The 26,450-nt window shown below is 39.0% G+C and overlaps 1 protein-coding gene across 5 annotated transcripts in view; it reads left to right on the top strand.

The window, feature by feature from the left end:
- The window catches only part of DIP2C (DIP2 acetate--CoA ligase C (putative)), a 313,844-nt gene that overhangs the window by 224,354 nt on the left and 63,040 nt on the right, over positions 1–26,450 (top strand). For all 5 annotated transcript variants that reach the window (XM_014872250.2, XM_014872252.2, XM_088159264.1 and 2 more), the window contains 11 exons: positions 9,460–9,583; positions 10,193–10,302; positions 11,628–11,730; positions 12,080–12,144; positions 13,946–14,039; positions 14,157–14,276; positions 15,137–15,251; positions 19,054–19,193; positions 20,800–20,936; positions 23,119–23,327; positions 24,151–24,265. In XM_014872250.2, the coding sequence (XP_014727736.2) occupies positions 9,460–9,583; positions 10,193–10,302; positions 11,628–11,730; positions 12,080–12,144; positions 13,946–14,039; positions 14,157–14,276; positions 15,137–15,251; positions 19,054–19,193; positions 20,800–20,936; positions 23,119–23,327; positions 24,151–24,265 (1,332 nt within the window). The remainder of the gene's footprint in view (positions 1–9,459; positions 9,584–10,192; positions 10,303–11,627; positions 11,731–12,079; positions 12,145–13,945; positions 14,040–14,156; positions 14,277–15,136; positions 15,252–19,053; positions 19,194–20,799; positions 20,937–23,118; positions 23,328–24,150; positions 24,266–26,450) is intronic.

Below are 26,450 nucleotides of genomic sequence, written 5' to 3'. Positions count from 1 at the left end.
ACCATGTATCCCAGAGAAGGGTTAGGAGACAGAGCAGTTCCATCTGGAAGGAGTGTCTCTGGGAGGTGAGGGGAGTTGGATCAGTGGTGGAGGTGAGCCACAGCTGGGTCACTTACATAGATTATCCAGAACCTGCATTTTTTTCTGAGCCTTGAAGGCTGTAAGTACAGCAAAATGTATTTATTAATTACAAGGGTTATTTTGGTCATATCCTCTCAATTTACTGTCTGGCTGCTCCCACATACCCCTTGTATAATTGCTCTTTTATTAGCTAGTGCTAATAAAGCCTTACTTTAATTATTTGCTCTGGACTTGTCCACACAAAGAGTGTTCTTTAATCTTGACAAGCTTTCTTTTTGAAGTAAATTGTTTTGGAAAATGTTGACTGAATCCATGAGATGCCAAGGAAAGGGCTGAGCAAATGTATACTTTGGTCACATTTTCAGTATTTCAGTTGTCAAGGGCTTTTCTTTGAAATGTTCCAGTGTTAGAGTACTCTGGAGCAGAAGCTCAAATCTTTGTTTCATGGACAGGAACTCTGCCTTTCAAATGAAAGCCATGAAAACAGAATTGTAAGCTTTCACAAAGTCTTTGCAGCTTGGACATCTCACACAGCCAATTAACAGCTCAAAATATCTGGAGGTCCCTTCCTAAATGAACCTGCTTGAGCCTTCCTCACCTGTGGGAAGGTGAATTGACCTCAACCTTCCTCCATTACAATCGTGCATGTCCTGGCCAACATCTGTGGTGGGCTCCTGCCATGGTGAAACCAGAAGGTGGCAGGGAGAGATGGGGTGGGAGCAGGAGGAAGGGGCAGTTGATGAATTGGTGAAGGAGGACAGAGAGGTGGAGGGAGGATCAGACAGCAAGAGACCACGATCCAGCTGAGCAGACTTGAGAGCCACTGTGCAGAAGGACAGACCAAGGGAAAGAGGAGGCTGGATGTGCCCAACTTGAACTGTCTGAGACTGGAGGAAAGATGCAGGTGAGCTGGGAAGGCTGAGCAAGGGGAGAGGATGGGTCCTCAACCACCACAGCTGCTTTGGGGGGAGTAGGGCTATGCTGTTTCATTTGTAAAATGTTGTATTTGAGAGCGCTGAGAGATGGACACAGCTGGAGAATGAGGTTGGTGATTTTAGTAGAAACATTTGCATTGGGCTCTCATTGTGCCTTCATATCCAAGGGCACCTAATTTAGTCTGAGGCAGTTCCATAACAAGGTGCATTATTTTGAAAAAGACCAAAGATTTTATATGCATCAACAAAATAAGGCCAGCAAAATATGTACATTTTAAGATCTTCCAGAGTGCTCAAATGGGTAAATCTGCATTCGTTCAATGAAAAAAATCAAGAAGCAACATGGTTTTGAGGGTTAAAAAATCTAATATGTCTTTGCCTGTTACTATTTTCTGAGGTTTAATGGCATTTTAGAGCACATAGATAGGTGAAAATTTGATTTATTTTGGAACATCTGATACCACATCCATCCAGTAAACTATAAAATCCAGCTGTCCAAGTAAATACTCTGTGTCAAATGAATAGCTTACCCTAATTTGGCTGCACCTCTTGGGTATTTGTTTTTTTTTAATATATGTGTCTATATATGGATATATAAATATACACTTACACATGTGTATGTATATATTTATATAAAGGAATAGCTACAGACTCAGAGTGTTTATCTTTTGCCACAATGTTTAAATATCAAATTATTAACACAATAACAGAGATGTCAGTTAAAAAAGCAACATGATCTATACTCTATAAATAAAGCCATGCAATCTCACAGCATATACTATTGCAAATATCTTTGCGTTTGTTTATATGGAAAAGCAACTGGAGTGGAAACGATGAGATGAAAATCGTGTTCTGAGTAGTCCCAGAAGGAATACCTCTGCCTGGTCAAATGGCAGTGGATTGCTTCTGGCATCCGTGGGAAGATGTCATTCCTGTCATCACACAATGGCCTAGACTGTTCTTTTATGCTTTCCCATTATTTGTTCTCTTTTCTGTATGCTTCAGTACGTTCTGGCAGTGGACATCTTTTGGGTTGCTTTCTGGAAGATAGAGATGTGAACTAGCAAATAGACCAGCAATTAATATTTTATATTATGTTATACTATAGGCTTACAGAATAATAAGCTGATACAGGATGAGCTATTTCAGGTAGTTATATTAGCAGCCATTTTTAATAATACATGTTTGTATTAGCAGCTTTAATACTGTTCTACATTTTCATGAAGAAGAGTTTATCACAGCTCTGTGCAGAATTTTGTCTCTGACATTTTAAAACTGAGCAGTAATTTTTGGTACTGCTGGTAGACTTTTTGGTACAGCCAGGTAGACTTTTGCCTTACTGATAACTCTGCAGACATCTGTACCCACATGGAAGCAGAGGCTTTTGCTTTACCAGCATATAGATCTTGTGTGTATTCCCTTTTCTTTGTAGGATAACTGTTATTTTTTTAACATTTTGATAGGATTTTTTTCCCAGTTCATTATTAAGTGAAGGTCTATCTTACCTTGCTCGTTCCTTCTGTATCCCACCTTTGTGTTGATAGAATAACTCCAGACTTCAGGGAATGTGTGACCTGACATCTGAAGTAGATTGTCTAAAAATCCAGCAGCCATGCAGCATTCTCCAGTTTTATTCCCAGAATGCTTCCTAGTGTTTGGCAAAGAAAAATTGGAAATTGGAATTAATGCAGCCAATCTAAAATTAAAAACTGAAATCCCAAACCAACTCTTCATTCTTAAAGCAGCAGTCAGGGGTTCTGCAGTCATTGTAACAATAGAACTTGCAGAATTTTTATTTCTCCTCTTTTCCCTGCATTTAATGCCATTGCAATGGCTTTATCATCAACACTCCCCAAAATTGTTATAGCTAATCCTCATCCCTTCGTTTACAGGCTTTGTTCTCTCAGAGTGGTGTCCCTCTCTCAGAATTTGCTTGTTTCCCAAACATTAGCAAATAATGTGTGCTATACAGTATTTCTTTCTACAGAACTGCCATTATGTTAGTCTTGTCTGAAGCTGGAGTATTACAAACTCTTGCATTGCGTGTGTGACATGATGTGAATTCCAAACTGTGTCATAGAATGTGCCGTCAAAGTAGATGAGATTGTAGTTTCAACATGTTGAGTTCTAGTTCAAACAGTGATTTACTATGTCCCTCATGAAAATATTTTAAAATAAGGTTTTGATTTCTTTTTCTTTATAGTTTTTAGGTCAATGTTTTTTTCCATTTGATCGGCGCCGTGAAAAATATTATTATTCTGCTCTGATGCAGTCAGGGGAGCTAATCAGTTTTAATCTAAAAATAACATTTTTGTCCTCCAAGCACATTCACAGTTATGCTCAGTCACATGCTGTGAACATAGGAAGAAATCTATCCCTCACAGATCTTCATGGCCTCTTCATCATAGGCAGAATTTGTAGCAGGATGTGTGTGACATGAAAGCATGTAAAAATTAATTTCTCACTCAAAAAGCTATTTCCTAGCCTATTAGATTTAATGCTATGTGTTCTTCCAGCAGGCATTTCTCTTCCAGATGCTTGCTCTCACAGTGTGATTGGAAGAATTGTGTATTGTCATAGGAAATCTGGAGATACCCACTCCAGGACACTTGAGGGTTTTTTTTAAAGGATGCTTTATACAGGGTAAAAAACTGTTTTTCAGGACTTCTTTTTATTAAATCCAAAAATGTTATTAAAGCTTTAACAGTAGCCAGGGAGGTATATCTCTTCCAAGACAGTGAAATTGTCCCAGTCATATCTTTGTTTCAAAGAAGAATTCTAGTCCAAAGGAAATACACCTTGACATCTTTACTCGTGTTTCAGGGCTTGAGATAAAATGAACTTTGTTTTCTCTCAGCTTTACTCATTGTAGGGGTGTAGTGTGCCAGAAACACTGGAGCTCTACATGCTTATGAACATCTTTTGACAATGCATCTCTTCCTCCCTTGGACTTAAAATATGTAAATAATGTTTTATATATTCTTTTCAGTGACATAGTCTTCCAGGCCCTCCAAAGAAAGTAAGTTCTACAAAGAATGTAAGCCCTACCTGGCCCCTGGTGCAAAGTGGGCCCTGCAAGTCCTGTGCCTGTCCATCCATCTTCATACACTTCAGCACTGGAGCACTAAGAAGTCCTTGCTCAGTTTGCCACAGTGAATCTTAGATCCTTTAAAGTCTCTGTTTCCCAATTATATTTTCAAGTTTAGGAAATTGTAATTTCCTGGAGAGAATATCATATCTCATGCAGTGTCCACTGCCAAAAAAAACCCATTTTCTTGTTTTTATTAAGATTTTTGGATGTTAAGGTGCTCATAGTTGCAGATTTCACATGCAAATTGCAGGCAGATACCAAACCTGTTGTCTGAAGAGACAATTTCTTCATCTTAAAGCTGATTATGAAGATTGTGTTTGCATTGTGTTTAATTTTTACTAAGGTCTTTGTGTTTTTAACAAAAGAAGGTTTCCTTGATGCCTTTTCAGTTTTGGCTCAGAACTGGTGATGCTTGGCTTTTACATCTGATCATTTCCCTATTTGTTCTTTACCAGCAAATTTTTGTTAGGGTAAGGGCACTGGAGTTCAAATAAGCATTGTGACAGAAAACAAGATTAGTTCCGTCTGTGATCCTCCACCACATAATTCTCATTTTGAAAGCATTCTGGGATTTGCAAGTGAACAGAAGTAACCTTTATCAGGCCAACCTTTGCACAGGCTGTCTCTTCCTTCCTTCCTTATTAGATAAGGACATGCACTCTCACTCACGGAGACAGGATCATAATTGTTTTCCTTCACACAGATATTCTCACAAAGCATTGTAGAAATGACATTAACAGCATGCTGAAATGCAACCACACGTGGGATTTTTTTTATCCTGACAATGAATTATCACTCTGCAGCAGGAAGAAGACAATTTTCCTCCAGGTATTGGTGAAAACCTTTAGGGAACCTTTAATAAAAGTCTTTAGAGAACTTTGAATGGCTGCCTACAGCAGAGAGGATTTCCAGCTCGCTTCATCTGAAAGATTGATCTCTCTAGGTGTGTGCAGGCATAGTCTAAAGCTATGCACACCTCATTTTTCATACCCCAGCAAGTGCTGTGCCTTCAAGAAATGTGAAATGATAGTTCCAAAGTCAGCAATTGGTCTCAAACCTCATGCTACAATACCTCAGCTCTGTGTTTTGCCTTCCATCTGCATTACGTCTTACTTCAAATTGGGAATTGTGGAGGATTTGACAATGAGCATCTTTGGAAAGTCTCTCCCTGTCTGCAGTTCAGACTGTGTTGAGTTGTTTCACCTGGTCCCCACTGGCTCCCTGAGGTTTCTCCTACCCTCACAACATTCAGCAAAATCGAGTGTTTATGGCAAGTGTGGGGTTGCCAAGTAGCAGATAACCAAAATAGCAAGTAGCACTTCTGACAAAACAGTGTGTCCTGAAAATCTATTTGCTTCACAGATAGGAGATTGATTTCATTTAGAGAGGAAGAGGATTTTGGGGGTTTTTGGCAGAAGATGATTGTGTCTCTTTGCTACTTATAAAGTAGTTTTTACCATTGCAACCATTCGTTTCACATTACTCAAAAGGCAGGCCAATAGTTTGTCAAATCTGTAATAATCATTGCCCTTAAAGTCAGTAGCCTTTTTTGTGCTTTGACAACCTCAGGTGAAGGACTGCACTTCTAGCTCAAATGTTATTTTTCAAACACAAGTTTTGCCCAAGGTCTTCCCTGTCATGCTGAGGTATGAGGAACAGCAAAGGCTGTCATGTCTACATGGTTGGGTGTGTAAGTAGCATTGTGGTGTAGCTGTAGGACGTATAAAGGTTTCAGATCTTCCACCTCCTGGCTGTCAGTCCAGTATCCCAACACCTCTTGAGTACTTAGAAACAAGTTCTTCTGTGGAATACCAGTTATCACAGAAGCACCTACATGGGGCAAGGGATGTCAGCCCTTTCTTCATGTCTGTGTTCTCTGCAGTAGTGTTACATTCTGGGTCAGGATGGAGCCACCAGAAGCAGGCAGAAGGTGAGGATAGCTAGTTATGAGGTGTGAGAGACTGAGACTGAAGGTGGAATTGACGGGCACCAAGTAGGAGGCTTCCAGAGAGCTTCATTGGGTTCATACTGCAAAATCCCTGACTGGAGCTCCTATGGCCATTGAGAACAGTGTCTTTCACAGCACCTCTGCTTCAGCATATTGATTTGCCTTTGCCTTGCTGGGCAAGATTTAGTGTGGCCACCAAAGCATGGTGTGGAATTGCAAAGTCTGTGAAACGCACTGCCCACGCCTGGTGAAATTCTTCCAGTCTGCTGTGGCAGTGTTACATCACATCATTGTTCAGTCATGTTTTCCTTACAACTGAAAGAATATTTTTACAGAAAAGAATGGGGTGAAGATTTTAATGCTGTTTGAGGTGGGTTGTCCTGATGTAAAGCAGTCTGCTGTTACAAACTGTAACATGTGCATAGATTGTATTAAGAAATCTATGTATGTGTTTGAACTGCTACAAATGAATGATTAATTTTTATGTGGACATTCTCTAAGACAGTCAATATGGCACTGAGGGAAAGCATAGTCATTCTTTCTTGTGTTATTTCAAAAACTCTACACTGTTAATACAAGTTTCTTTTTTCCTGTTGTTTTGTTTTGCTGTGAGAAGAGTTTGACAGGTGATTTCTTAGCTGATGCATCCCCTAAGGCTGATTCTCGAGGGTCCAAGCTTTCTACTGGTTTCCTTATGTTAGATTTCTTAATGGAATTTGTTAGGTTAATTTCTGTTTACAAGGTTCTGCATGAAATGGAATTTCATTGCTTGAGATTGGCATTTTCCTGACATAGTGGTGAAACAGTTTGTAGCAGTGTTTTATAGGATATACAGTTGCAACAACATTGTAATTTAAAATTGAGATCAATGCCATTGCTGCATCGATATGAATAATAAAATTTATATGCCCTTTTTAAATTGGTAGTTAGAAATTCATACATATATTAGTAAGCATTTATTAGATTAAATTTAATGGGAAATTTTGAGCAATGGTAGTATGAATCTGATATTTTAATGACCTCCCTTTATAGATGATAGAGTAGCAGGTCTCAGAAGTGGTCTTGACCAAGGAGTGGTGCTCTCTGTGGAGCATTCCAGCCTTCCTCTTCCTTCCATTCCTTCTGAGAGACCCTCAGGAGAGCCATCCCTCCTGCACTGTTCAGGCACCAACATTTCCTTCCTCTGAGCAGACTCCAAGAGTAGAGACAGGTCTCATCCTCATGTGGAACCAGGATTAGGTCTGGCTAAGTGCTTGTCCCATAGAATTTGCAACAGAGATGTGGATCAGCTGACATGAGTCAGTGAGGACAGTAATTAATGCTTGACAAAGCCCATTAAGTCCTGGAAGCCCCACTGATGCAGCTGTGGGGACCAACAACATGGTCCCCAAAGTGTTGTTCATGGAGACACCAGAATTATTCTCTTTTGTTCAAAGAATACTCTCATTGTCTGGTTTTATATGGGCAAAGACGCTACACAAGCTTAAGTTCACAAGCCTTGCTGAAAAAATACCTTTTCATTTTTTACTGCTTTTGTAAGCATTCTGGCTATGGTAAGCAAAAGCAAACACAATAATTGTGGATAGAAGGAGTTATATAGAATAGACTTTGACAGATCAGTTAATTGTCTCACACTGCTTGCTCAGCTATCAAAGTTCTAATAATTGCTCCCATATACATATTTTGAAGTGGTTTGGAAAAGTAAGCTTTTGCTTTTCCTTTGTTCTCATTGCTTTTCCATTTCAGATGGCTTTATTTGACTACATAAAAATTGCATTAAGAATTAGTCAGTTAGGCTCTGGGGCTTTCTTTCCATCATACAATTTTGCTTTGAATAAATCAATCGATTAAGGCAACTGTTTCATATTTCTGGTTGTTTCCATGGTTGAGTATGCTCTATGGTTGATTTGAAAGATATTTTAATTTGATCTTTTGAGTCTCTTTAGATGGTTTTCAGTAGAATAATTCTGTGAAGAAAGGGTTAATATTTCTATGTGCATTTACATGTAGGGCTTTGCTCTGTTGAAGAGCCTGGTGGATAGATGTAAAGTTCATAAAAGAGTAATGACCAGACATATACATAAAGCAGATGTAATGCTGTAGAGGCACAGCATCTCTAAAGAACAGCTATGGCCTAGACTGGGAAATTATTACATGACTTAATCTCACTGCTTCTATCCCCTTGATGAAAGTAAAATGTAATGAGCTTACTGTAATGGGCACTTGACTATGTAGTGCTCCTGAAATGTGCCTGTAACTACCCAATGAAATGGTTATTGACAAATCAGGTTAGATCAGCATAAATAGGGAAACTCACCACTGTACACCCATCATAACATCTTAATGGTTGAAAGCTTTCTCCAGGTGGAAGCATCTGTAATCCATATTATTTCCTAGAATTGTCACAAAATCACAGAATGGTTGAGGTTGGCAGAGATGTGTGAAGGTGACCTAGTCCAGCATCCCTGCTCAAACAGGATGCCCAGGACTATATCCATGGTAGCTTTTGTATATCTCCAACTCTGGAAACTCTACAGCCTCTATAAGTGCTTTGTGCCAGTCACCCTCCCAGTAAAAAGGTGTTTCCTGATTGTCAGAGGGAACCTCCTCTGTTTTAGTTTGTGTCCATTGCCTCTGGTCCCATCACTGGGTAAAGTAATGAAAGAACCTGGCTTCATCTTCCTCACACCCTCCCTTCAGGGGGGTTCTCTTCTGAAAGCTGAACACTCCCATCTCTCACTCTTTCCTCATAGGAGAGACGTTCCAGTCCCGTAATTATCATAGTGGCCCTTTGCTGGGCTCTCTCCAGTAGCTCTGTGTCTTCTGCTTGGAAGTCCCAGAACTGATCCCAGCACTGGAGATGTGCCTCACTAGTCCTGAGGGGAAGCATCACCTCCCTCTGCCTGCTGGCAGTGTTTTACTTCTCATGGCTTAGGATGCCATTTGTCCTCCTCGTGCCAGGGCACATTGCTGGTTCCACCAGGATCCCCAGGTTCTTTACCAAGAAGCTGCTCTCCAGACCCTTCTGGTGCAGGGGTTTGTTCCTCCACAGGTGCAGGACTTTGAATTTGCCTTTGGTGAACTTTATGAGGGCCACTCTGAGTGGAACAGCTTTCTGTCAGATCAGGTATTCCTCCCAGCCACTTGTCATTTCTGAAGAGATGCAAGAGCAGATGCCATCTGATGGCTTCCACTGTCTTTATGATTTATGCTGCTACAGACAGGAGGATATCTAGCTTGTGGAGTTCCTTGTCAATGTACAGTTGAGTTTTGATAGTCACCTAAAAGGAAATCAATTTAAAGGAAAGAGACTGTTTTCCTCTCAAGATAATGTGCCCAAGGACAAAAATGCTTTCAGCCTGTAATCACTTCTAATCAATTCTGTGTATTTTGTCATCTCTTAGGATGCAGGAAGTCAACAAATAGGCTTTTTGCTTGGAAGCTGTGGAGTTACTGTGGCCTTGACCAGCGATGCATGCCATAAAGGACTGCCTAAAAGCCCCACAGGGGAGATACCACAGTTTAAAGGTAATCTAACCCTAGTTTATCATAGCTCTCACTGGTCATTTACTACAACAACCTGCACTTGTTTAGTGGCCGTGGGTGAGGGTCAGGCCTGTAATGAAACATTTGTCACAGGAGCAGCTGGGCTGCTGGGACACTGCTGTCCTGGTGTGTCACTGCTGGCAGTGATGGCTGTGCCAGTCTCATGCGAGGAGAGCAGCACCAGTGCTCCCAGTGCAGTCCTCTGCTGGGCTGTTGAGACCATCTGTGACCACAAGAATTAAACCAACACAGGACTTAGGACTATGGTAGATGAGAAGTATTCATACAATTCACTCCTTTAGTGAAGTGCAGGGACAGTAACTTCTGACAGGGGAGTGTTAATGAAACTGCTAAGGTCAATAACAGCTTAAACTGCCCAGCCATTCTCTCAGGGACTGCCAAAAAGACCTCAGTAGCCGTGTTAAGAAAGCAGTTCTGCAAAATCTTCTTTCCCGTACTAGACTGAGGTTCAAAGGAAGCAATGTTAAGGTAATGGTGACACAGACTTTTCAAGAATAAAACTCTGGCAGGGAAGGCTCTTGTCTTATCCAGCAGAAACTCAACAAAAGCTGGCTTTTGTTTGTACCTCAGGCTGGCCAAAGCTGCTGTGGTTTGTCACAGAGTCTAAACACCTCTCCAAGCCACCTCGTGACTGGTTCCCACACATCAAGGATGCCAACAATGACACAGCTTATATTGAGGTGAGTTAATGAAGATGCATCTTCTCCTTGAATCATTACATATGGCACTTCTGGATTAGATAAACATCATTATTCATTCAGTAGTCACAGAAGCAAAGAACATCCTGGTTTAGCTTGTTAATAAGTTATGCTTTCTAATAAATTCGACCAATACTGATTTCAAAAAAGTCAATGAGATGTTAAATTGTATTTTGGGTGTTTTTAACATTAACTTTTTAATGTGGCTGCTGCAGTGTTATATTACATTTGCCTTGAGCAATCTTGGTTCTGTTCAGTGTGGGCTTGCCCACAAGCCTTGGGATGTTTAGATCCAAGGTTCATGGTGCAGCTTCAGTTCTCTTATCAACCTTCAGACCCTTTGAAAGAGAAAGAATTTCTTGTTCAAATGCTTGCCTGTCACTTACTGTTTTATGAGTCACACTCCTTGCAACAGAACAGCATCAGGAAGGGAAAGTTAGCAATGCTGTTGAATTTAATTTTTCTCCCTTTTTTTCCCCATCCTTTTCTCCCCCTTCTGCATAGACTCAGATGCTTTGAATTCAGTGGTGTTAATATTAAATTTCAATGATTCTTCAAAGGGACTAAGTGAAGTGAATGGACCAAAGGTGTTTCCTGTCTTTGTACAGTCAGGACACTGGGCTAGAGAAGCACTCTCAATCTTGCTGATTATATTCATCATGGAGAAAGATAAATGTTTAATTTATTATCTGCCACTGATAGTTCTCAGACACTTATATAAAGTTACAAAAATTATTTCAATAATCACCAATGGCCTCCCACCTCTTCTCTGCTGCTTTTTCATGAGTCTCATATTCTTCTGATCAAAGAGCTTGTGTCTTTCAGACTGTATATATGTAGATTATTATCACAGCACCCAGCAAGGATTCTGCAGTCAGCTCTTACCACATGCCTTATAACATGCAGAAGGGAGAAGCTGGAGTTTAGTGATTGGCCTATAAAAGCTAACATGTAAACACTGAACAGACTGAACTAGGTTATTCTCTGCTAAATCTAGCCAGTCCATTAGTCACTGACATGATCAGAACTGCTACAATTATGTTTCCATAATGCCTGTTTTTAAACAACACATGGGTTTCAGCTACCAAATCTGGGAATCGTCAGTCAAAAGAGAAAGCCGATTTGAAAAAAATTGCCTTTTAACAAAGAAATGCCTCCAAAACTCCCCAGTACTGCTGCCTTCTTAAAACAGAGTCATTAGATGTGTCCATCATTCATCTGCAGAGGAAACGTTTTAAACATAGCTATTTAATAATGGAAATAGGGCAATTATTTCACACTGAATTTCCCTGCTTGTTTCATTTTAGTACAAAACATGTAAAGATGGAAGTGTGCTTGGGGTAACTGTGACAAGGATTGCACTGCTGACACACTGCCAAGCTCTGACCCAGGCATGTGGATACACAGAAGGTATGGAGTGCACTCCCCTTGCATCATCCTTAAAACCAAGTGGGGATTGAAATTTATTTCTCATCTGTCTCCTATACTATGTTTTACTCAGTTCAGTGCGAAAGGTTTCTAGATTTTAAAACCATTTTTTTTCATTTGTTTCAAAAAATATGTTAATATTTAAAATATCTATAGGAGACATACAAATAACGTCTTAACCAATATAAATCCTGCAGTGGAGATTTGCTTTGAAAGTTAGCCTTTGAGGTCATCAGTCATGTTATACTGAGGCTTCCTTCCTTTGAGTGGGTTTGCCTTGGGTCAATGCCATGTTCTAAAAAATAAATTCTGTTTTGTTTTTGTTGGACAGCTGAAACAATTGTGAATGTACTAGATTTCAAGAAGGATGTTGGTTTATGGCATGGAATTCTTACAGTAAGTATGTTTTTTTTATTTCTCTGAGTATTTGAAAATAAACTAACCTAATATGCTTAGTGCTATCACAAACTGAGATGTCCTACAGTTTCTTCTAATACAATTTTTTCTGCTTTGAAAGCAAAATAAATGTCATTTGAACCCATGATCTTCTCCTAGTGCACTTACCCATAATGAGCCTGGTAAAGATGTCAGTGTATTTTTATGTATCATGTCAAGTACTGTGATCCCATTCTTATCATGTTATCTCATCAGTATGTGATTTTGAGATCAAACTTTATAGCAGAAATAAATCAAATTAGTACTTGCCTCTGTAGGGATATGATCCAGTGGCATAGTTCTACTGCCCCTGACTAGCTTCCCTGTCAAAACTCCCACCAACAGATGTTTTTACTAACATTAAGTATTCCCAATACTTTAAATTGCGTTAATTTTCTACTTGATATTGGAATGACTTCCTCAATTGACATGGGAGACAACTGACATATTTTTAAGGATTGCTTCTTAAGGTACTGTTGCAGTCAGTGACTTACAAAACGTTTACTATTCACTGATCATTTTAAGAACAGATGTCAAGTCTTGAAGGGTCATTGTTTGGGAGTCCCATGATTTTGGGGGTACCAGGATTCCCAGTGATCTGATATTTTTGCCATGCCGTGTTATACTGTTCTTACTATCAAAGGGCAGTAATAACATTTCTGAAGCAGAAACGATTTGGCTTAACACCCATAAGTATCTTGTGTTAAAAACCCATTTTTATCACTGGTTGAAAGCAAGTGTCCAATAGAGCTTTTCTGTGCCTTCCTTTGCTATTAATCTTGTTCTGAACTTCTTTTTTTTCAGTACTTGCCTGTTTTCCTGTACCTGTGCTTGTGCCAAACTGAAAGGAGAGCTATCTTTTGCAGTTCTCCAAGTGTTTAGATGACAAATCCACTGGGACATTTAACCTTTCTTAAACCTAGATTTTCCAAAACAAATACTGTATTTAACCTGAGCTGCTATGAGGGGAGGCGTGTTGCCCTCAGAAGAAATTTCTAAATGCTAACAGAAGTAAAGCAGCAGCTCATTTACAGGCTGTTTGTTTAACACTGAGAAATCACTGATGCAATTGATGAGATCAGACTGAGAGATCAGCTTTGGATTTGTCATTGGTTTCACTCAGCTGCTTTTTCTAAACTTCCTGGAACTTTTCATGACCCTGTTGAAAATACTGGAATTAGCTCACCTGGAGAGGGACTAAAACCTCCTTCATTTATTTTCCGTTAAAATAAATTGATTTCTGCTTAGTCTAGGATTTCAATTTCTTTGTCTCCTGCCTTTTAAATAATTTGTGCCCCACTACCATTGGTAGCTTCTAGTCTTCCCAGAGATGGATTTCCATAGACAGATATCTTGCTGCTTTTGTCTTTTTTTGCACAGTGTTCATATATATGGCAGTTTATCAGACTGAAGGATAATATTTAACTACATAGCAAACATGGAGACATTCTTCACCCAATGTTTTTAATTTTTTTTTCTATTTAGAATGAACCTCTTTGAGTATGAATAGAAAGAAAATGTTTCTTTTCAGTACTGCATAAAGGTTATGATCTGATTAGTCTAAGTCCTTAATCCTTAATTAAAGCATTGGCAAATGGGTGTCTGTTTCATCTTAGTGTAAGTAGCTAGATAGGAAAAGATTAATGCCAGCACTGACAATAAAATAAGCACAGAGTGATTTGCATAGATGTCTCTGCCCATAAGACAATAAGAGTAGTTGCCTCAATTTTTGTATAAAGCCCTTTTATCTTTTTGATTTCAGAGTGTCATGAACATGATGCATGTCATAAGTATTCCGTACTCCTTAATGAAAGTGAATCCACTGTCATGGATACAAAAAGTCTGTCAATACAAAGGTAAGGAACAAGAATGTACAAAAACTTGCTTGATAGTCAAAATCAAAAGTGTAAATTGATAATGCAGCTGTCTAGCTTTTATATGGTGCCTTAGTAATTTTCTCATTGTTGTTGCAGCAAAAGTTGCCTGTGTGAAGTCCAGAGACATGCACTGGGCACTGGTGGCACATCGAGACCAGAGGGACATCAACCTCTCCTCTCTGAGGATGCTGATAGTGGCTGATGGTGCAAACCCATGTAAGCTCTGCTGCTCCAGTACAGGAGAGAACAGAAAGGGGTTTCTCTCTTGCATTTAAAGCTTCAATCTTCAGCCATCTTAGCTAAAATATTTGCAAATATGCAGTTTATTTACTACAAACTGTGTGACATTTATGGAAACAGTAATCAATTTGGGGTTTTTTTCAAAGTATATTTTTCTTTAGCTCATCCTGAAAAAAACTTGATGTTCCATATAACGTAAGCTGCAGTAAATCCAGTTTTCTTTAACATCACAGTCATGTATAAAGACTACATGAATCTATAAAAGTTGAAGCAATGAAGACCTTAAGCTATAGAAAAGATCAGAACATTTCCTCTGAATGATAGTTTTCAGATGCAGATGCAACTGAATTTTAGGGGAATACTTATTCAACTCGAGAGAAACACATCTGAATGACTTAATGACAATTAACAGCATGAGCTATTTCTCTACATTATTTGAGATACCAGCATACAGGTGTTCTGCTTGTTTGTAGTAGTTTGTGTGGAATTTCTGAATTAAATCCTTAATTTCCCTCATCCTAAAAAGAACACTGCAATGAAATTTAACTATAAATCTAGCAGTAATTGCTTTTTCTATGTAGGCATAATGAAAAGATTTCATGTTCAAAAATTAATCTTTATTCCCTGTATGCATATACCCAACTCCATGTATGTATATATATATACTTGTAGCAGCTATGAAGTATTTCCCAGTGGACATGGATCCTTTTAAAATTATTTTTCCTGAAAAGCCTGTATATTCAACTTTGCAAATTTGTGAATTTGCAGTTTGAATAGCATCACTTCAGAAATCAAATTATTTTTCTCCTCTGATTTTTTTTTTTCCTTTACCCCAGGGTCCATTTCTTCCTGTGATGCATTTCTCAATGTCTTCCAAAGTAAAGGTCTAAGGCAGGAGGTCATTTGTCCCTGTGCTAGTTCACCAGAAGCTCTCACTGTGGCTATTCGGAGGTATGTGATACACCAGTGAAAATAGACCCACTGGATGTGAATATGTGGTAACTTGAAAAAGGAAAAGAAGAAAAAAATATTTAAATATGAATCTGCATATTTAACTTCTATATAATATGTATCGTTTGCAATTTCTTTATGTCCAAGGAACACATACAAGAAGAATTTTTAGGACAATGTTTTAACTTCATAATGCTTTATGGCTCCCATTGCTGTAATTTTATCTAATTTTAAATTAAATAAGTTTAAATGCAAAAGCAAATTCTGTAAATAAAAATGTAAAAATGCCACTGTAAGCATAAAATTAATTAAAATGAGAGAATTAAGTGAAATTGCCATTGAGGAAAATCATATTCTTAAGTACTCTGTTTAGAAAGAATTATGACATTATGGAGGTTGTTTTTGGCTGAAAGGCACTTTTTAACCATTCACAGACTCTCAGTAATCATCTGGAAATGCTCTTTGAATCTGAGGGATTTGTGACTAGGAATAAAAGAGATAAATTCCACTAAAACTGCTGAATGCTACTAAAACTGTTAAGCCTTATGTGTGTACAATCACAGGGTTGTTCAGGTTTGAAAGGACCTTTAAGATCATTAAATCCAACCATTAACCCAGCACTGCAAAGCCATCACTAAAGTGTGTCCCTGAGTGCCGCTTCCACACAACTTTTATATACCCAAGGATGGTGTCTCAGCCTCTTCCCTGGGCAGCCTGTTCCAATGCTTCATGACCCTTTGGGTGAAGAAATTTTTCCTAATAGCCAATCTAAACCTCTCCTGGCCCAACTTGAGGCCATTTCTTCTTGTCCTGTCACTTGTTACTTGGGAGAAGACACCCACCTGGCTGCAGCCTCCTTTCAGGGAGTGATAGGGAGTGACAAGGTCCCCTCTGAGCCTCCTTTTCTCCAGGCTGAGCCCCCCAGCACCCTCAGCCTCTTGTAAGACTTTACTCTAGGAGCAGTATCCTGTAGCACACAGTAAATGGTGTAAGTATTGTCTGTTTTGGCAGAGTTTTCAAAAAATTGCACACTGAACAGTAAGCACTTTGTTTTTAAATTCATGTTTCTGCAGCCAATTATAATTGTTTCACATGTTAGAACATGCAGTATAAACGTGTAAAGCACTAAAATAGCATTAAGTAAAATACTTCCTGCCACAAATTCCTGAATACACCGTCCAAATGAAATTTAACTAGATTTTCAATTAGCTTTCCAACAGAACATTTACAGGAAGAAGGACGTGAGGCCAAGAGTGTGGTTGATTTTCAGCCACCTCATTATTAGTTTAGAACATCTGAAAGCAATCCATCAGGGACGGCCCCTGTCCAGGTTAGTTGTCTTTCTGTGAACTGCAGGATTTCAGAGAGCCCTTCATTCAGCTCCACCAGCCTGTTCCCAGCTTTATACAAGTACCAAGTGTCTTTCCCTTAGATGGGTTTCCCTGCCATTGGCTGTGCAGGCCTTTGCTCCCTTGGAATGAACTCTTGCCTGTAAGTTCAGAGAGGAAGAGAATGGGCAGCAGACATTGCTTAGCTGAGCACTGAGCAGGTTTTTAATTTCCTGGGCTGACCCTGGAAAATTTGGCCCAAATCACAGGTTATGAAGTGGGAGAACTTCATGACTGGTCTGAACTTTCTAGACATAAGCTCTGTGCCTGTAGCTCTCTGAAGTACTAAAATTTCATTTCCAGATTAACTAGCATTGAGATCTTACAAAAAAATTATTAGCACATAACATTGTGGATAATTCAAAATAAAAAAATAGGCATTTTTATCTTCAGTGCATTGCTGTGTAATTACAGAGCAGTTCTTACTGCAGTGAATGTTACTGAACACATCTCCTTTTATTTGAACTCTGTTTAATGGTAGGATAATGCTAGATGAACTTGGGAGATGTAGTATTTTTCATTTTGTTCAAGCCATCTCCACTGACAGTAAAGTCATTATCATACAATTTCCAAAGAGTTACTGCTGAAGTATGCATTAAAATTACTCCCTGCAGAGCAGAGATCCAGAGAGCTCCCTGTTAATGCTCTGACTCCGTTAAAATCTATGGTGTATTTTTACTGAACTTTTTAAGAGAAAGAGTAACAAAACCAGTTCTTAGTTGAAACAACCTTATAGTTTAGAAAAAGACAGTAATAGACTAGAGGTACTTCAGCCTTAGAGCTGAATCACAAAGCCTAATATTCAAAGGGATGTGTAATGCAAATAATTCATGTTATTCCCCTTTGGTTTATTGCATATTGGCTGAACCTACTGGCTTAAGGAAATGCAAAAGTTTAAGGACATATTTTTTTCCCATTTAAATGGCTAGCAAAAAGCCATGGTCAAGTAGATTCTATCTGTAAATGGTAGTAGGAACTGCTCTCAAAATGCTTTGTGTGATAAGTAGTGCAAGAAAATGGATGTGATGAAAGTCCAGATGGCCTCTACTTCTGGAAGTCTGTGAGAAGCCTGCAGGAGACCTTTCTTCTCATGAGCACAAAATGTGTGTTTTGGGGAGCAAGGATGAGAGAAAGTTGATCAATGTCACTGAAGGTTCCTTTTACATGATGGGAGTGTTATTTATCACAGGTGCTTGTTTACTAGCACCATTTGTTATGCTCTAATGCATTTTCAAGTGTGCTCACATCCTTCTTTGTTGACAATGTCATTTGAGGAATATGGCTCGTAAAACCTATTAATTGAAATTTATAGAGCCCATCAGGGTAAGGCTTACATGAGCAGGACTGGTTGAGGCCCATCTACTATTTCAAGCACAGTAGAGGAAAAATGTCACATCAAAGGACATTATCTGTTAAAAAATAGTTGTGTTATGATGGAGTATTTGGGAAAAATGCAGAATTGTGAGCTAAAAATTGGCTGTTTTATCCGTCCTGAAAAGAGCTGGAGTCTGCTCTTCATGGATGCATAATCTGAGCTCAAATCAGCACCACGTCACCTTCCAGTTTTGCATTTTAAAAAGCAGGACGGTGCGAGAGTCCTTCCAGACATGAAAAGCTCTGACCCATTCCCCTGAATTGGAGACTTGCATACGTCAACACTCATTTACTCCAGCCACACTCTCCATAGGTGTAATTGTATCCCCTGGTGCAGCACGTGGTTTTATACTGAAACAAGCTGGCAGGCATCTTGTGCTGATGCTGTGAGATTTTACAGCATGTAGTGATGAATCTGAGCAAACTGAGGCGTTACCAAGAGGCTGTATCCACAACATTTTGATGATGAGTGATGAAGGTGTAATTTGTTTTAATTTTCAGGTGGTAAATTAAAATGGGAAGAATTCAATTATATGCACTAAAATGAAGACGGTAAAGTCCTTGTGTCTTCCACAGATACTTGACAGTAAATCTATGCCATGTTGCCTCAAAATAGATTACATATAGAATTTCTCAATTTATTTACTGATCAGTTCCGAATATTTGTAGTGCAGTTTCCTTCCACATCATCTGCACCATCTTTCAGTATTTTAAAAATGAGGTAAAAGCTCTTTACTTGGGTGGTAAGGCAACCTTGATAAATTTTTCTGAAAATTAAGTACAGGCTGTTTTGAGTAAATGTTAGGGGTTACTTGCACCTCAGCAGCCCCATATATGTGGGTGGGTACCGAATGAGAGAGATAAAAGATGTAATTACTCAGACATGACAGAAAAACAAGATTTTATCAGGCCTAATAGGGGAGGAGGAAAGGGGAAATTTTAAACTCTTGAAACACAGGAGTATTTGCAGTAGTCCATTAAGCACAAGCAAATGTTTACACCTGCCTGATGGTGCACTGGTCTCTAACCCATGTTTGCAGGCCAACAGATGACAGCAACCAGCCCCCAGGAAGAGGAGTTCTGTCCATGCATGGTCTCACTTATGGGGTGATTCGGGTGGACTCTGAAGAAAAGCTGTCTGTCCTGACTGTCCAGGATGTCGGCTTAGTGATGCCAGGAGGTGAGAAGCTTCCTTTGAAACTTATTATGATTCATCAATTTAAGTAATTGGCAGTAAAAAGTTGCAGCTGAGTGTACTTTGTTGCTGGACTACAAGCTTTGGAACTACAAGCTCCTTGAAAACATTTTAGTCCAGAAGCACTACTTTACAAAACTTCATGGTTTGGAAATCCCGAGTTTTCTTGTCTGCATTTACCTCAGTGTCTGTCTGTGCTTGCATTAGCAGCATGTATTAAATAACCTGCCACCACATCAGAACATCTGTTCCCTAGCTCTGAGGTGTTGGTAGAGGAAATAAGGAAGTTAAAGTACTGTGTCTATAACTATCTGTAAGTCCAACCAAGACAAAAGGTTTCAGTAGGGAAAGTTTTCATAGCCTCTGCTAAGGATCGATAAAACTGCTATCTGAAAGCTTGCAGAATGTTTTTCCAAAGGTCTTGTGCTATCACCCAGTTACTAGATAGAGGAGGTATGACTGAAAAGTTCATGTTGATAAATTCAAACTGAAACCAGTGCTTCTGAAGAGGAAGATAACAATTTTCTTAAGACAGCTACATTTTAAATAGGATGCTATGGGTACTAGAAAAGGCTCATACTGTATTTTTTCATAAGAGAATGCTTGTTATGGACCACAGCAATAAAACAATGCTGTGTCTTACAAAATTTCAGTTGTACAACTTAAAATAAAGGTAGATATGATTGATTGCTTAATAGTTATCATACAAGATATTATAATAGATGGGACATCTATATCATGGATGGTACTTCATATTATGTTCTGATAAATTTAATGAAAATGCATACTCCTGTTTATCCTCTGAGTGAGAAAAGTTGTTCAAGACTTTGTACACTTGTACTTAAAAGATGTATTGATTCCTTTCTACTTTCCTTTGATCATCATATCCTCTTTGCAACTACAAAATCTACCAGTGCTGTACTCAAACTCCAGAGATTATAGCTAAAGCAGCATTCCTGATTCTTGTTCAGATGTTGGCATAAAATAGTGCTTCTTTCTCAGACCAGTGCTTTCTAATCCCTCCTGTTTAAGCTCCTGCTGTCTCTGCAGGCCTGTAAGACCAGACAGAGAGAGTCTGAGCTCTGATAGATTCTCAGTAAAACAACCATGTTAGTCTGCTGGAATATCTTGATTTTTCATATGGTGTTACTACTTTCTGAGAGGTAGATTTCCTGGTTGCCTGCCTCGCTGACTGTATAGTAATTATCAAGGGCTCCATTAGGGTATTTCATTTTGCACTGACTGAGGCAAATCTGGTTCTCAGTATGCAAAGCTGGGAACACAATTGCATTTCATAGCAATATTACAGATGAACTGCAGTTTCAGAGAGCAAGGCAAATTGGTATTGTTATCAATGTAAAGACTGAGTTTACATAAAGATCCTTGCATTCTTTATATATATATTATTTAGAATAGAAAACCACTTGATAATGTTGAACACAGTAATGTTCAAGAAACTGATTGTTAGATATTAGTGTACATATAATTCATTTGTTTATGTCATCTCCACCATGATGTCTTTCCCACAGCATTTATGTTATTCTGTGGTTCATTTTATAGTATCTTTTGAATTCCTTTCTTCTCCCTCTAGCTATAATGTGTTCAGTGAAGCCAGATGGAATTCCTCAGCTCTGTAAAACAGATGAAATAGGAGAACTTTGTGTATGTGCTATTGCAACGGGTACATCATATTATGGACTCTCGGGCATGACCAAAAATACTTTTGAGGTAAGTTGACAAAAAGTGCTATATAAAATCCTTCCTTTTGAACTTTTTCTGTTTCAAGGTACTATTTGACATGAAGTATTGATATTATGAGTATAAGAAGAGCAATATTAATCAATGCTTGTGGCTTGGGACCTGTATTCTAGCTGGATAATCTGAAGCCCATTTCATTAAGTTCAATAGATCTTTATGTGAGTTTAGTTTTGGCTCTGAAGAGCTTTTACTTCAATATTCAAATAAGATACCAGGAGCTGAAAAAATCAGAGGGAAAGGAATAAGAAAGACCAAGTTCAAAAGGTAATATTGTATAAGTCTGTGTGCAGAATTTGATTATTGCAATCAGTAAGAAAGCTGCTTGGTATCACTAGAAAGCAGTTTTCAACATTTCCACAGCACTTCCAGCATTAAGACAGAATACAGAATCCTAACAGATGTAGTCTTCAAGAGAGGTGTCTGAAGAGCAGAGAAACCTTTTCTTGATTAATCCCCACTTGGTTTTGTTTGAATTAGGTGAAAGCCTTTTGGCTTTGTGGAATGTGTTTTCTGACTCCAGTGCACACAGCTGTATTGATAGCTCTATAGCACCTGCTCACTTGTTATCATTAACTTCTGCTGAAGACAGTGTGAAAGGCTGAACAAATTAGAGAAAAAGTGAAAAAAATGGATTTTTAAGCTACAATTCTTTTCTCATTTAATATTTATGGCAAAAATTAACACAAATGCATTTAGGTTTCCCCTTAAAAATTCTCTATTATTACCACTTTTAATAGACTAATGTGACTAATATCTTCTGCAAAATGCAGAGCTGAATGTTGTAAACAGTGCACACTATAGAATTAATGGAGACAGGTGGATATGATTCTACATCCTGCTGTTGAAGTCAGGACTCCTATAGGCTACTGTGATCTGAAATTTGTTGATAACTGGTTTTTATATTGCAAGTACAATTGGCAATACCCAGTGTGAGTGATCATCTTGGATTTTACATATTTCAGGGTAGAAAGGTACTTAGGTTAATTTTGTAGTACTTGCTGTAATTGTGATATCATTCATAATTCATAACTGTCAGCAGTTAAACAGCATATTTAGACTGATTTAGACTTATTCCTAATGCTAAGCAAATAAACTGCCATTGAGTGAGCAGGACCACTCTGTTTTAAAGTTAAGCATGTTCTTAAGGGTCCTCTCCAAGTGGATCTCTATTCTGTTTTACTGAGTAATTCATTTCACAGGTATTAGAGTGTCAAAGAGTTTTAGATTATTAGAGTGTCAAAGTGTTCCTGAAATGAATTATGGGCAAGGATGTATAAGGATTAAATATGTTCAATATGAGTCACCCATGGGCATCTGGCAGCAGAATTTGACCTTTCTTTTTAGATGAGCCTTCAAGAACACTATGTAGGCATGATCTTCTACTTGCCATTGTCTTTTTGCCTTTAGACTATTTCAGTTTAAAGAAATGACTGCAGGAAAGTGTGGTTGTGTCAGAATGCAGCTCAGAGTAGCTCACATGTCAAAAGGATAACACTGTGCTAATTAGGATAGAAAAAGCCATAGGAACCTGTCTGTGGAAGTCATGTATATCTGGTGTTCAGACATTTAGAGAAGTGCTCTATAGGACTGTATTTTCACTTCCAGGTGTGCTACAGAAGACATTATCACTTGTATTCTGAGAACTTAATTGACCTTAAATAAAAATGTTGTCAGATGAAAGAGTCATTAATGTGCTGTACCTTAAAATAGCTTCACTTCTAGCCTGCCTATTTCTTACACTGTGCTGGAAATGGCCATGAGGTACTGAAAAAAACCTCTACTGAAATGTTCATGAGCTAAGCTCTCAGTTAACCTAAACACAGCACCTCGGGTTAGCAGTCTGCTCAGCATAGGTTTTTATTTAATATTGTTGATGTTGATTTGTATGTTTTTTAAGGTCATAAATGATTTGCAGACTCACAGGTACAGAAAATGTGTATGGTAAACAGAGTGGGATTGAATTTGCTGGAACTCAGGTAAACACGAGTATAGGAGTTTCCTGACACTCCTGTAATGGTCAGTGAAGGATAAGGAGCATCACCAGTGACCTATTTACTTTGTTTCAGAATAGCCATCTGAGAGAAAATGCCTGAAATGCTTTGCAGCCTGATCTCTGTGTATAGAACTAAAGACCCATGTTTCTGTTTTGCAGGTGTTTCCTATGACGAGTTCTGGTGGCCCTATCACTGAATATCCTTTTATAAGGACTGGACTTCTAGGCTTTATAGGACCAGGTGGACTCGTCTTTGTTATTGGCAAAATGGATGGTTTGATGGTTGTCAGTGGAAGAAGACATAATGCTGATGACATTGTAGCAACAGCACTGGCTGTGGAACCCATGAAATTTGTCTACAGGGGGAGGTTTGGTCCTTTCTTTTCTTACATTATATAGAAATCTTTATTTGGCTTAGATGAAGTGTAAATGATCCAGATGCTTTCAGAAAGCAGTGCCTAATCTGCACTGTAGTTTCCCTCCGGTTCTGTTTGTATTGCCTGAACCAGGAGACAGGTGAGGGAAGCCCAAGGCAATGTTGAGGCAGAATTTGGATGCCAAGGTATTGAAACTGTGATTACTGAAATTTCCAGTTGAACAGCTGGTTCATTCTGAAGGTCTTGGCTCAACAGGAGCCTTTCTATATGAACTGAACATTTCCAATATGCCTTACAGTGAAGTTTTTGAATGTGAAAGTGGTTCTTTGTGTAATCTTCCTCATGTGCTGAAACTGAGCAGGAGACATCTAAAACTTTTAAAGAGCCTCATGCAATAGCATGTGCTCACATTCCATCCCATGTCAGACCTCTCAGAAAATTATGTTGTAATTGCTGTCTTCTAAGACAGGGCCAAGGAAGGTGCTTGGGCTTGTTATGTAACATCTTAGCAACAGCCTTGGTGTGATCCAAATGTAGTGCTTTCCTTATTCCAAGAATGTTCACTTCTCAATCTTGCTCTGACATTATGCTTGTATATACATGATTGTAGAACAAAGCTTGCTGTTTCAACTCCAGAACTTATCCAGAACTCCTGTAGCTTTTATTCTTGTAGCTTTTCCCCCATCAATATATTAGTAATTGACATACCAGGAGCCTAACTGATAGATAAAGAAATCAGAGTTGTAGAAGATTAATGCAGAAGACAGGATTTTCCCTCTGTCCTGGCACTAAATACTCTTCTCTCCTCCTATAGAATAGCAGTGTTCTCCGTGAGTGTGCTGCATGATGAAAGGATAGTTATTGTTGCTGAGCAAAGGCCAGATTCCACAGAAGAAGACAGTTTTCAGTGGATGAGTAGAGTTCTCCAGGTAATGCTCTATATGTACATTTGGAAGCTGTTTTTTTCTTGCTTTGTATTATTTTTATTGATCTTTCAGACCTCTAAGGTAACTGGCATTTGTCTTTGAGTAATTGTGAATCCACCTTCAGCTGCACTTGTTCTTAATGAGCACAAAATGAGATTCTTCTGAGTGACAGTTCCTACCTGGAACACACCCAGAGAGTGATCCTGTTCCTAATCAAAATGCTAAAAGAAAACATGAATGAATTGAAGTAAATAATAGCAATGAGAGAGTAGCATATGGTTTATAAGGATACAGTCATTCATTACTTTGAAAGGGGAATGAATGAATGACTTAATGCATTATATACTCTTACTGTCAAAAGCTACCAGAGTCTCTTGCTAACGAGTTATAAGCATGGATACAGAGTTGGCCTCATCCAGATTTCTTTTTTTTAATGGGTGAGACAGAATTATGGGCTTCTAGTATACTGTTTTGATAGCTAAAATAATCTGAATGAAACTCGGCCTAAAAATCCCAATTTCCCTCCACTGAACTGTAGGAAAGTGATTAATTAGCTCAGATCTAGGTATCTATAGTGAGGTTATCTACTCAAAGGGACACCTATTTCAAAGAATCCCATTCCAGCAGTCTGGCAATATCAATACTACACTTAGTTTTTTTTTCCAACTCGAATGTCCACACACAAAAATATTAGATACTTTACATAGGGTCATCTTCCATCTATGTGGTTAAGCCAACTCAGACTCAAAAGCAATAGATTTAATGGAGATGTAGTCAGATTAAGTCTTGTGAAGTGGTCTCAACTCTGTCTACAGTTGATCTCCTCTTACTTCGACTTCCCTTTCCTACCTTCCTTTCTGTCCTGCTGCAAGAACTCTTCTCAGTAAATATATTGCAGACATGTTTTTTGCTTTACCTAAGAGCCATAGAAAAAGATCCCACACAATTCAGAGATGGTTTTTTTCATCATTGCATTTTACTAAATAAGAAAAGAAATCTATCTACTGTATCCTTCAAGAAACTGAACAAATAAGCTTGCATCCATCTCAAGACAGGCTTATCTGCTCTCTTGATTCAAAAGACAGCTATATTTCATACAGTTAGAGGTATCTCATATTCACAATAGATCTAAATAAATACCAAGAAAAGACAGAACCTCTAGCTTGCCATCACACAGCCTTTGAAACACCTAGTAGCACCTATGGCAACCATTGTAGAAGAAGAGGCTTTGGATTGCCCACGCTTTTGTCAAGTAGCAGGCTCCTAAAAGGGTTGAAACTCTGGACTTAACACTTGTCCTGTTTTGTGAGAGGAGTATCTTTGTGACTTTTATAGAACTAATGTCTTACACAGTCATAGCCAGTAGAGTTCTGCACTGAAAACTACAGGAATCCTGTGTCCCAATACTCCTGCCAAGAGTCAGCCCTGTTATTCTGAGTCTGATCAAAGTACACGTGTGTGGCTGCTTTCATCACTCACATGTGAAGCCTGCAACTCTGGCATGCACTGCTATGTGAAGAAGTTTCTGTTTCCACCACAGCTGAGAGCAGAGATGAAGGACAGAAGCCAGGAACATGTGGGATGTTTTGTGCCTCTTCCCAGTCAGAGTTTTAATGACAGATGTCAGGAAGTGGTAACCAGCTGTATCTGAATCATCTGCTAGTGAGGCACAACATAACAATATTACAGCCTGTGTCATGACTCTTAGTGAAGTCCATGATAACAAACTATCAAATTGCTGCCTGATTTTACTTTATTTGTGAGTTGTCTGACACCCTGTGCGTGCTGCCCTGTGCCAGCCCTGCCCTGCTCTGCCTGCTTCTGCTGTGCCTTGCTGTCTCTTCACTGCAGTTGAGCTGTCTCAATTTGCCCAACCAATTTTTCCAGTGGTTTGCATATATTCTGACTCTCCTGAGCGATCCTGCCCCTTGGCAGGCAGCTGAAGGATGGTAGAGCTGCTATACCTGTGGGACTATGCTGGACTGCATCTGTGGGCTTTAGCAGAGATGTTTGGGAGGAAGTGGTCAGGCTGGGGATGGAGTTTCTTGAAAGTAGAAGGGTGAAGATCCCAGATCACCCAGGAGTTCAGTCAGATAGATCCTAGATACTCATCTGCTGCAGACTGATCTGACCCTTCAGGCAGGGCTATGGTCTCTGTATGGCAAACTGGATGTTAGTTTTACCAGTG

This window comes from Sturnus vulgaris, chromosome 1, assembly GCF_052056855.1.
Source record: "Sturnus vulgaris isolate bStuVul1 chromosome 1, bStuVul1.hap1, whole genome shotgun sequence".
NCBI classification, from domain to species: Eukaryota; Metazoa; Chordata; class Aves; order Passeriformes; family Sturnidae; genus Sturnus; species Sturnus vulgaris.
This window is presented reverse-complemented; position numbering and strand designations above follow the sequence as displayed.